Source organism: Aplidium turbinatum, chromosome 12 (genome assembly GCF_918807975.1).
Source record: "Aplidium turbinatum chromosome 12, kaAplTurb1.1, whole genome shotgun sequence".
NCBI lineage: Eukaryota > Metazoa > Chordata > Ascidiacea > Aplousobranchia > Polyclinidae > Aplidium > Aplidium turbinatum.
The window spans coordinates 19905089-19917522 of NC_137483.1; the positions used below are offsets into that span (position 1 = coordinate 19905089).

Here is a 12434-nt window from a genome sequence, read left to right on the forward strand (position 1 = left end):
ATACAGAAGATTGGGTGTTAATGCTTGTCTTGGGACAGTAGTTAAAAATGAAGCAATCAAATTAAGGTAGAGTAGTGATTTTCTAACTGGAAAAAACGGTTCACTGTTTGGCAAGATAATTGGTGTGTCACACTTCAAACCTTCTTCATGCTCGCACATTGACAATGCTACAAGCACTTTTAAGTTTTTCAGATTTGTAAAGTCTGATTTCTTGAGAACGATTATAGATGTGAACGATGTATCCAAATATTCAATGGACTGAGGAAGGTCATGAGGAAAGCTATGTAAATGATTATTACGAAGTAACAACATTTTTAGTTTTTTTAATTTTCCAAATGTTCCAGGTTCTATATTGAGATATCCTGGAGATCCAGGCAAGGGAAATTTCTGGTTTTTATTTCGATTGAATCCAATGTCAAGAACAATCAAATTTATAAGCTTGTCAAAATCATTAATTGTAAATTGCGAAATGGCATTTCCAGCGAGATCTAGCACCTGCATATCCAATTGGACTAATTTTGGGGTTTTGGTAAGTCCTCTGATACCACAGTTTATATAATTCATGGGAGATTTCATCCAAGAAAGACATCCAATTTCATTGAAGTTTTTCTTCTGCAGTTTATCCAAAAAATGTTCGATTATCATTTTAGTTTCCATCACATCGCATGGGTCGTTGTGTGAAATAAAATGAGCTACTTGCAAAAAACTCAACAAAAATATCAACAAAACTTTACTAACCATTTTAGAAATCTTTGGTCACCTAAACATTCAAATTTATTGTGATGATAACAAGCTACTTAATTTGAACCACAAAGCCAGGCTTATTCGCTTTTCGATGCGTGAAGGCATTTTTTGATATGTACTATAAGCAGAGATGGTCAAGATAACCAGTTTTGATGATCTTGATTATTCTTGAATATTAAGATCACTAAAAATATGTGATCTTGAAGACCAACATCAGATCAACAAAACCGTGTGGTCGTGAAGATCAAGATCGTGATTTTGAAACTCAAGATCATTGTCGAGATCACTTTTATGTACTTGAAAAGGTACAGTTCTGGTGTGGATCAGTATGGTTGCAAAAAAACAGAATCCTGCTAGTGAACAAGTTGGTAAAAGGTAGTTGATATTGCTAACTTTTGCAACTGTAGTAATTGAGTGACTGTTACAATTAATTATCAATTTTTGTCGTAGTTTAGGTAGAATCACTACGTGATACAAATGGTCGAGGGTGATTTTTGACTATCTCGATCGTGTAGCCCAGAGGTCCCTAACCTTTTTGTCTCTTGCGGACCGGTTTTAATGTAAAAATAACCTCAAGGACCGACGATAAGAAAAACAAAGCTTTACATTTAGTCTGCTTGTCGGTCTCATTTGTTTAAGTCGGTTTAAACACACTTTTGAAGCACAATTTGTAAAATTAAACAAGCAATGTAAAAATTGATGTCGGCAAAAGGAACTAATTTAGCAGAGGGTCAAGGAGGATTGCCCTTAACAGAAAATTTTGACTAATTTAACGTTATCGCTTTTGTGCACTTTTAGCCCCAATAATGATTTTTTGATCAAGACGCACACCTTGTATTTGACCAATATTATCAAATAAAACTGAATTTCTTTGGAAGTTTATTTTTCATATTTCTCTCTGTTAACCGTATTAAGACTGGGCTCTCAAGGTATTCCTGGAGTTGGGGGGGGCCATAAAATGCCCGCGGTTTTTGAACGATTGTTACGCCTTTGATACGCATGCTGTCACTTAGATATTTTACCAAGTGAAAAAAAATTTATCTGACTATCCAACAAATTCAAACTTGTCTTCGAATCATGTGTATATCTATAGCTGTAATGGATTTATTGGACAGCAGTCAAATCACCAAAGTTAGATGTAAATTATAATAAAGAAACAAGGCTTGCTCTGCTTGAGATAACACGTCACTGTAATCTCTCGTCACACTTTGCGTTCTGTCTCTCACACTAACAACCGTAACGGCTCATCAACTGCCGAGAATCTATTTACTCTGTAATTATCCAGCCGGCAAAAGTGCGACATTATCATATTGACTCAACGTTTGATCACAGTGCTTAGACGTGAAAATTGTTTATTTGACTTCAGTTTGTTTGGAAAGATGCGAAGATCGGAAACAACTGTTGCTTGAGATGTAGGCAGATTTCTGTCGATATTTGCTTCATTTCCCCAATTTCACATTAGAGGTACATCTAAAGACGAAAAACTGATATAGACAAAGCAACCAAACTTTGAAGTAGGTTATTCCAGGAAGAATATGTCCGCCGATAAAATTGGTTATATTTACGTAAATTCGACAACTGAGGACGTTGAAATCTGGCAATGTTGAGCATTACCAGCCACCTAGAATCAAGTCCCATTGAACTTTAATAATAAATTGTATTTTCTTACAGCTTGACAATGCGCAATGCTTAGTTACTGATGATATCCGTCAGCCGATCTTCATGTTTTTACACCTAATAGCTGTCGCTAATCGTTAAATCGACGAAATAACAGCGCAGTTTTGTCGGCTAGAAAATTACTGAATAAAAATGGTTGCCGAATTTTTTCCACAATTTATACAGCATCGGCAGTGCCGTATAAATTGTGTATTAATGTATAAATTGTGGAAAAAAACATCAAAAATCGACTTATACGATATCATCAATGTCGTTTATACGATACACATGTCGTGTATATACGATACACGAAATAGCGAAATTTGATCTCTCGACAAGTCTCTAATATTCTTTCGGCATGCGTGGCACCAAGCTGGAAATAATTCACATTTACATCGATTGGGCGTAAAATGGGCGATGTTCTAGCTGGAAAGCACCGGTGAATGTAAATAACCGTCAACAAACGTGGATTCAATGCAGTTAATTACAATATAAAGTATCATCATGTGACTAAGTGTTTCTCCTTGCAATACGCGTATTGTACAGTAAATAGCGTTTCTGCTTCAATAATATTTTAGTGAGGACTCACATGTAAAAGTTATTTTGTTTGTATTTACTCGACTACCTTGTTGTAAACAAGTATTAGCACGTTTGATTATGCGTGTAGATGGCTGAAATAGTAGGCTATGCCTGTAGCCTACATCTTATATACAAGGCTAAAGTTATGGCGTACTGTGCTTTATTTACTATTTTGTTGATTTGCAACGTTGAATGGGCACCTAAGTTTCGAAAATCGAAGTAATTTCAAAGCAAAAATTTTTATCTTTGGTCTTTTACAACTACAAATATCATTCGTAGAACTGAATGATGGGTTAATAAATTATGCCATTATCGTTTACTTCTTGCCTGAGTATAACCAACAAAATGTAAGAACAAATAGGAAGAAGAGCTGTCGAAATACGTCAATCAACCTAGAGAGAAAAATTGACCATTTGTACGTCGACTCAACGTCTTTAGTCGTTGAATTGACGTAAAAATGGCCGATATGCCAATGGAGAACAAGCACATGAAAACGATTTTATTTCTGTTTGTTTCAATCGCAGCAACGTTTTTACGTCGATTTTACGTCGTTTGACGTTGGATCTGCGTAACAATAGCGGGTTTTGAAAACTTGCAAACACGATCAAATGCAAATGAAAGCAGAAGACGTTGATTCTATTCAATACCGTATTACAGCGAGCGAGTTATATCGATTAAACATCTGCGTTACATCAAAATCATTTAACAAAAACCGTGGTTTGTTTTGTATGTTTGCTAGTGGCATGATACAAGCTAATAGAGTCGGTTTACAATGATGCGTAGCGGCCACCCGTGCTGTGAAATCTTTTATTTGGCATCACAACACCCGACTAAATTAATTTTGCTGGTTGTTCTCGCGCGCCAGTGTAAACCAGCTTATCCTTATGCGTGCTTTGTGCACCGTAACCGTTGCGGCTGAGGGTGAACTTCTTTGAGGCTTCAGAAAAAAATGCGCCACTGTTACATTATTACAACGTTGCTTCAAATAAAAAGGCTCCATTAGCTACTGTATATACTGTATAGTGTATATGCGTTTCAGAGTGAAAAACGAAACAAATCACGCTGTTACTCAATTTACACGCTGATACACAGCTCGTACAATCTGTCATATTTATGTTGGTTCAACGTCTAGCAACGTAGAACAAATGCCAAACTTACCGAGTTTTCAAGCTGGGTATAAATTGCACAGGTTTGCCGATGTTTAGAAGAATCCAATTAACGAAATCAGGAATTGTTTATTTACCACGTTTCTGCAGAAACAGATGCAAAACAAAAACGTAGTGCGAAAATATAAAGTTACAAACTTTTCGCATTCTATACCGACGAGTTACGTCATTTTACATTGGTTCAACCATGATGATGATAAGTCAAAGCTAAAACAGCAATGTACTGTTCTAACAGTAGGCCTACTCATCTTTTGAAACATAACAATAAGCGATGTCTACTTGTGCAATCATTGGAGGTAGCCAATTTTACGATAAATCAAACTCGTCTAACGTTGATTCGATGTAAGAATCTTACAGGCTATCGTGTCCTACAAGCATTCTCTCAACGCAGACTTGTCGATTATTAAAATCGATTCTACAGCTGATGACATTGAATCGATGAAAGCATGGCACTTGCTGCCATCAGGCTTGTACGAGGATAGAGATATACTATATTACTATTGCCCAATTTGTAAAGTAATGCATTTGACCATGATTTGACTTGTATTAGACAACTTATCTAGTTCGAAATTCTTTCATATACATATGCGAATTCATTTTCAAAATACATTCCATCAACATATTGTTGTTTTTTTTGTCGATATCTGCTTCATTTTGCCAATTTCACATTAGAGGGACATCTAAAGACTAAAAACTGATAGACAAAGCAACCAAACTTTGAAGTAGGTTATTCCAAGAAGAATATATCCGTTGCGTAATATAAATGGTTTTGTTTCAGTCACAGACAGAAGTAACTGTATGCAATTTATGCCAGACACAATCTGTAATTGTTATCATGCAGTGTTTTTACAACTAATCCAATTACACGCGCGATAAGGTCATTAGGCGACTCCGCTTGGCGGCTTGGTGCCTTTGAATAAACGATCGATGATCTGTCACTCTTTTTATAAAAGAAACCAACCAAGCGCAATCTGCTCTCACTCCAGGAGCAAATCAATGAAATATTTCAAGGTACATGATAAAAACAGTAGAATATCTCCCAAACCGAATCACGTACAGCCACGAAACTTTAAATACGTTTAGCCAAGTAATATTTAGGAAAAGTCAAGAAATTTCAGCTTATTAGCACGTATGCCCATTAAAATACAATCGTTTGAAATTGGCGCGGGCACATTATGCCAGCCCCAGTCTTAATACGGTTAACATTGAAATAGGTCAATTTAGTTGTTAGGTAGCCTAGTTAGTGGGCAAGATGTTTGATTCAAAATGATTCAATAGTATCTTGGTTGTTGAGGAGCTCTTACTACTTTACCGATACTATAATTGTTTAAATTCACTGCTAAAACCATGCATTTCCAATGCTACCCGTTTAGTTAATGACATACGATTTATCATTATATGTCATCTCCGAGCCGAAACCTGTCACACGTTACTTTTATCTGCTACGTTTTTGCTTCTCCGATGCTTGACAGGTCAGCCCATTGTCTTACATCATCTCCCTCAAGTTTGTCTCCTTCATCCTTGCATCTTTTTTCACCGTACCTTCAATGACTAATTAATCTAGCTGTCTTGCCAATCCTCTCAAAGTATGTACCGCTTATTTCATCTTTTGTTTTGTTAAATGATTTGCCCATCTATCTTGCACTCCAATTCTTTTTCTGGTTGCTTTGTTTTTAATGTGCTTTTGTGTGTAAATTTTCACATTTTTCTGTAGCACCAGAGTTTAAAAGTAACTTATTACTTTTTTTTTAATTTTTGAGCTGAAAGATCAGCTTCCACTTCCATATGACATATCCGGTTTGATATAACAAGATAATAATCTCAGTTTTAATTGCAAACTGAAGGTGCAAATTAATTGCGCAAATAGAGGTCGGCACAAATAGTTGTTTTGATTTGAGTTGCACAAATTTTTTGTTTGCTAAATTTCCATTTTTTCAAAGTAAGTGAAATATTTCCAAGTTACGTCAATCAAGAGACATACTAACAGCCTTATTGCAAACCTTACATGGTAGAATTTTTGATAGAACAAGAAGATATTTTTTGTTGGGATTTGAGAAACGCAATAATTCAGTACCAACAAGAAGGCGCAAATGACGCTGTCAATGAAGCGAATATGTGCACTTCGATCTCACATAGGTGGGCTAACACAGCATCCAGATGTGGAGTAAACAATTGCAAGGGCTTCATAAGTTTAGTTGAGCTGTATAAGGGTTATATTAACATGACTTTCAATACGCAACAATGATTCTAACTTTTCTCGCCTGGCTTTTGTCTGCGAGGAAATACTGTCTTCATTAATTTTCTAAAATATGCAAATTGAATTTGTATGATTTCTGTGTGTCTATGGGCCAAAAATAACACATTATGCAACAACAGGCGCGGGCCATACAAAACGTCTCACGGGCCGGATTTGACCTGCAGGCCGGATTTAGCCTGTGGGCTGGACTTTACACACCCCTGGCCTACAGAAAACAACAATTTTTTAGAGTGAAAATTGTTTTCAAACAGATAGTTAGTCCATTTTGGAAATCTGTACAAAGGTGTATTTGTCAAACACTGCTTAACAAATGGATAGTTTGATTGATTTGGATTTATTTACAACAAATTTATTGATTACTAAACCTAACAGTATTTAATCAAAAAATAAAGAGCCCAAAATGTAGATACCAAACTCATGTTCAGCAAACAAACGTTTCGAAAACTATACTGTCTTCATCATCAGTGTTACAAATTCTGGTAACGTTATTTATCAAAGAAAAATCTCCGCAATTGAACTTGGACTTGGCATCTGCACCATTATATTTATTCAATTGTTGAACTGATATACCGTATAGCACTTATTCTGACTTGTCAAACCCATCTCGTTGATCCAGTAAATTGTAATTTATCGTAATCTCGTTGTTGTTGTTGACTTGTCAAAACCATCTCGTTGATCCAGTAAATTGTAATTTATCGTTATCTCGTTGATCCAGTAAATTGTTATTTATCGTAAAATACTGACTTCTGTTACGCATCACTTCATGACAAACCTGACTTTTATTACGTTTTTCGCTCTCATAATAGCTTGTTGATGAGTCGTTGTGACGTCAGCCGCAATTCAATTTAAATCCAAGCGGCATCAGGGATTGCTTACATTTGTAACACTGATGATGAAGACAGTATAGTTTTCGAAACGTTTGTTTGCTGAACATGAGTTTGGTATCTACATTTTGGGCTCTTTATTTTTTGATTAGATTAACCAAGCGTTCCAACCATTTTGCTCCTAACAGTATTTATTTATGGATATTCATCCTAACAAATTCACAAAAATTTGCTTGATCTTGACAACAAATTCATCAAATCAACTACGAGACATAGCAGTCATATAGCCTATTCCTTTTGCCCAACAGCCAGGGCAAAACCAACATTTAATATAAAATCATTTTCTGTAAACAATCGCCACTGCCCGACGAGTCCCCTACAAGTCAGCAGTTGTAAACTGAGCAAGCGACAACTGAGCAAGTGACAATTGAGTTAGCTACATTTTAGCAAGTTGCTGAAGTTGCTAAATGATGAAACTGAGAAAACAATAACTGGGCAAACCTAAACTTGACTTGTCACAAGTCAGCAAATTCAGTTTAGCAACCGATGACCAAGCAAGTCCGAGGTGAAAACGTAAATCTCATTATTTGATGACTTTGCAGTAGTTGAAATGTAATTGTTGAGTTCAAGCACTTGCTGAGTTGTTGCATGCCGAGTGGTCTGACGACCGACACGACATGTTTTTCGTGGATTAAAGACTTCTACTCAATCTGTCTCACTCGCAACGAAATACAGTACAGAAGATCTGGCGAAAGGTCAATGACAACCAGGCCACATTTCTAGATAGTCGAGATTAGCTCAACGGAAATTTTATCTTTTACTGTAAGTCGCGACACTAATTTGGGTTTTCAAGCGACATGTTTGTTTCTCTCCATTTCTACATTAGGCTATCTCAACAAAAGTCATAACCGATCGATCTTACAACTGCTTGCTTTTACACATTGAAGGATAGTTGGTTGATTGAAGTTGAACATCAACAACTATTTACAATGCGAATGACTGAATGGTTATATAGTTGCTTACCAACAGTAGCGATTCTATTAAAAATAGTTCTGTGTTCTATATATTGGGACATTCCACATAAAACTATAGTGTGAAAATGATTATTTTAGTAATAGCTTACTGTAGTGATTGTTTTACATTGTTTTACTGTATATGCTAATTGATTGAATTAAAATTATCTGACAGACCATAATCTTATATTATAATTTAGTGGTCTGACTTTGAACTACTTCCACATATTGTTGTTGTAATTATATTTCGAAGTTTATCGGAACGTATTAACAAATTTAAAGGTTTAACCAAATGAATATAAACATTGCAGTAGGCCTGTAGTGAAATAGCCCAATATTATGAATCAAAACATTTTAGAAATCGTCCATATGTTGCGTACAAAGTATACGGGGTCTGTTTGATGTTCTGTCCAAAGGCCAATTGCGAACCAAGTCCTGCCTGCTTCATATTTTATTTATACTGAGAGTAGGTTTGATATAAGTTCATTTGGTTCATTAGTTGAATGGAAACTTATGTTACTTTTTAAAAATCTGTTAGGCCTAATTCATATCTCTATAATAAATAAGCCAATAGCTATCCCTATCGGTCTATAGTACACAAATAAGCTGTAATATTCTGCGCATGTCTATGTTAAGGAACCTTGGGCTTCAAAATAAATTAGAATGTTTCTCATTGATTCAACTTTTGTAGATCTCAAATCAATGCAAAAGAAGGATTTTGTTTAAACCGGAATTTTTTGTGACTTAAGGAGGGAAATTATTTCAGTTAATTTGCGACAAGATACAAAAGCAGTCATTCGACAATTCATAAAAAATGTAATCGATCGTTTGTTTAAGGTACTGTATATCTGTTTTCAATTTTATTCAAACTATAAAACGTCAGAGTTCACTGAAAATTGATTTCCGAATTTTGGAATATTTTTCCATAATTCTTGCTACCAATTTCCTCCTTCCAGACATCACATCTCCACGGTACTGACCCACGCCACTTTGCTTGGTAGACCAACCACTCTTGCCACCAAGCCGTCATTTTCTTCAGGTCATAGGTATGTGATATAATTAGTGTGGTTCCCAGACAGCAAATCAACCATTTTACATTGATTCAATATCTATGCACGTTGAATCAATGTAAAAAAAAACTGATTCGCTGTCTGGGTTGTTAGTGGGTATTCGAGACTATAACGCCAAGGTCTATTTTTTTTACCATTGCTCGCTCACACTTTAACATTATTGATGCAAATAACATTTAAAATGCTGATTGGTTCTCTAAGTCGGAGGGTTTGCATGCGCATGAATATCATGTTGTGGGAAATAGCGAGGAAACGCGGTTGTATGTTGTATGTAGCGTTGTCACCTAGAATGGCATTGAACGTTCCTTCGTGTTCAAGCTGTAGTAAGGCTCATAAAAGCCAGAGAATGTTATTTGCGCAATGTGGCACGTCTGTTTGAAGCAAAATATTTTGTTTTGACTTAAATGTTTTCGTTTGCAACAGTCCTGCCAGGTAGGTTTTAGTTATCCTACTAAGATACCTAATACCTAATACCTAGATACCTAGATACCTAATACTAAGATACCTAAATGAATAGCCAATTTTAAAATCAGTTTCAAAACGCATCAAGCAATTACAGAGTTTACTGCAAATGAAAGTGCCATGCTTTTTTGATGAAATTTTCAGGATTTAGCTTGAGCAATGGCTTTGATTTTGAACCGCTGTATTTTGAGAACCGTAACTGCTAGAAAAAAAATCAAAATATGAAAGTTGTTGCATTTTCAAGAGTCTTTTACAGTATGTTTACAAATTTTGTGTATTTTTATTTTAAAATGCCTTAAATGACTACAATTTCTGACAAACTACAAAAATTCTGTGTTTTTTTGATGTTTTTTCGCTTCCGTTTAGATATCTGAAAAAAATCTTCAAACTGCGATAAACTTCACCGGTAGATGTCAGGCAAATACTACGCTTGCCGCAGAAGGGTTGTCACGGAGATGTTGACGCGTTGTGCGAAGAAAGAACTGGATATACCTCACTTTGCACAAAAAATGACAGCTTTTTGTAAATAATTAATTGATAATTGCAGAAAAAATTTAAATACAAACCTAGTAATAATTTCTTTCCACTTTTAGACAATATAAGTCTTCCTCTTTCTAAAACAGTCAGATTCATGCAGTTTGGCAAACAAAAAGACCAGATTTATTTATTTACCAAATGACATCACAATGCTTGTGCCCACTACGTGTATACGCGAAGTCGGCTCGAGACCTGTTAAAACCGGAATGAACTCCAAAAATATCTTTTCATAAAAAAATCAAAAACATTGTCTCAAAAATACAATGACAGGAATTCGATTAGACAGTTAATTAAATTAGACAAAAACTTTTAAAGTGGCCAAAACAGTTGCAAAAAGTTACACAATTCAGAAATCTTTAGCTTAAGTCAAAGTCTGAAATAAAATGTCGATTAGTTCAACTTTTGTTTGATTTTACTACTGATTTTTTGTGTCACTTTCGACCAAAAATGATATGAAGCATAAGCATTATAGTGTCGATGATACGACGAAATATTACAAGTAAATTAATACATAAAAAAAAATATAGATTCAAGTCAAGCACAACAAACAAAACTGGTTTATTTACAAGCATGTACAATAATCTAATCATCCTTCTTAGAAAAACAATGCACAAGGTTGTAATCATTCAATCAATCATATGAGGCAATTCACGAGATGCAAAGATTTTCTGGCATAACATATCTCTATCAACGGATGCAGCGAAGCGAAAGCATATCAGACAAAATCTAGACCTCTTGTCCAGACAAGAAGTTTTGGATCAAGTTCCATAAAACTGGCAAGTTATCATTGTCTCTTGGCACTTGAAGCATTTGGTGTGGACAATTTTTAAGCTTTTTTCTTATTAATCCTCCAGCCTGAATATCATTCTCAAAAGTTATCAACAGAGTTCGATCAATTCCTGATTCGTATTCAAGATGTTCCAACACAGAAATCACATATTTTCCTTCAGGACTGTTGGAGTAGTCGCCGGTAAGAATCAAAATAACTTTCCTACTGGCTTCAATCCTTTGAACAAGTTGCTTTAAAGGAGACGATCCACATTGAACTTCCCTTCCAACTACTCCAAGATTAAAATATGGAGGTTGATCACAGATGTTCGGTATCAAGTTGTTGTCAACCCAATCAGCAACATTTTGATTTGTTTGATCATAAACTACAAATCCATGATGAGCAAATAAATTAGATCTGATGTTCCTCTTTCTGATTTGTTCGTGTACATTTTGTGGATGTACACTTTGTGTAGCATACTTTGTCAACCACGTTTTCCATTTTTTATTGGAAAACATCACTGAAAAAATAATAAGACAAAAATTAACAAATGTGAAACATGCACACAAAGCTATGTGAAGATTATTCTGACAAGTGATGTCTAATGAATAGATGAGCAAAGATCGCCCATGCAAAGATGAAGGTGTTTGGCACTGTACGCATCCTCCATAATATCGATCAATCAGTGAAGAGCATGTAGGCATAAAACCAGGAAATGAAACTGAATCAAATTCATGTTTGTCAAAATATCTCCCAAAATTGTTCTTAAATTGACAAACACAGCCAATGGCATTCGTTCTCAAGTCCAAAGTAATCAGTTGGCTTAGGAAGGAAAAAGGAAAAACATCAATTCCTGCATCTGTTATGTAGTTACCTTGTAAATTCAGGCTTGTTAATTCACTTGTGTTTGTAGTAAAAACTCCAGGTTGGATATAATTTATTTTGTTGAATGAAAGATCTAATGTTTTCAATCGTGGTATTAAATGAAGAAAAGATGTGTTCAAGGAAATGATTTTGTTACGTGACAATAAAAGTGTTTCCAGCAGATTCATGTGTTTTAAACTTTTGAGAGGTATTTTGGTTAGCAAGTTGTTACTAATGTCAAGATATCAGACTTGTGCGTTAGTCAAAGGTGTCAGTGAATCATCAATATAACAAGATTGTAGAATGACACTGTGGACAAAGTGAAACTGGTTCACTTCTGCTATTACATTGACAAAATCAGATCCATAGTTTCCGGAAAAATCAACTTCTATGATGTTTTTAGTCTGAAGAGAATGAGATGTGTCATAGGAAAGCAAATCAAAAAAGAATGCTCCAGTCCATGCATATTGAAAACATATTGGATTTCGAAAAC

General features: G+C 35.3%; 1 protein-coding gene across 1 annotated transcript; it reads right to left on the reverse strand.

Annotated features, from left to right (window-relative positions):
* Positions 1-10432: 10432 nt before the first annotated feature.
* On the reverse strand, positions 10433-12129 carry LOC145780662 (toll-like receptor 7). The gene has a single exon (XM_082592283.1). It carries the CDS (start codon positions 12127-12129, stop codon positions 11035-11037), a length of 1095 nt encoding a protein of 364 aa, XP_082448409.1. The 3' UTR covers positions 10433-11034.
* Between the last annotated feature and the right edge of the window lie 305 nt (positions 12130-12434).

What these genes read in the sequence shown, in the direction of transcription:
- LOC145780662 (XM_082592283.1), bottom strand. Translation starts at nt 12,129, where the DNA reads ATGAATCTGCTGGAAACACTTTTATTGTCACGTAACAAAATCATTTCC.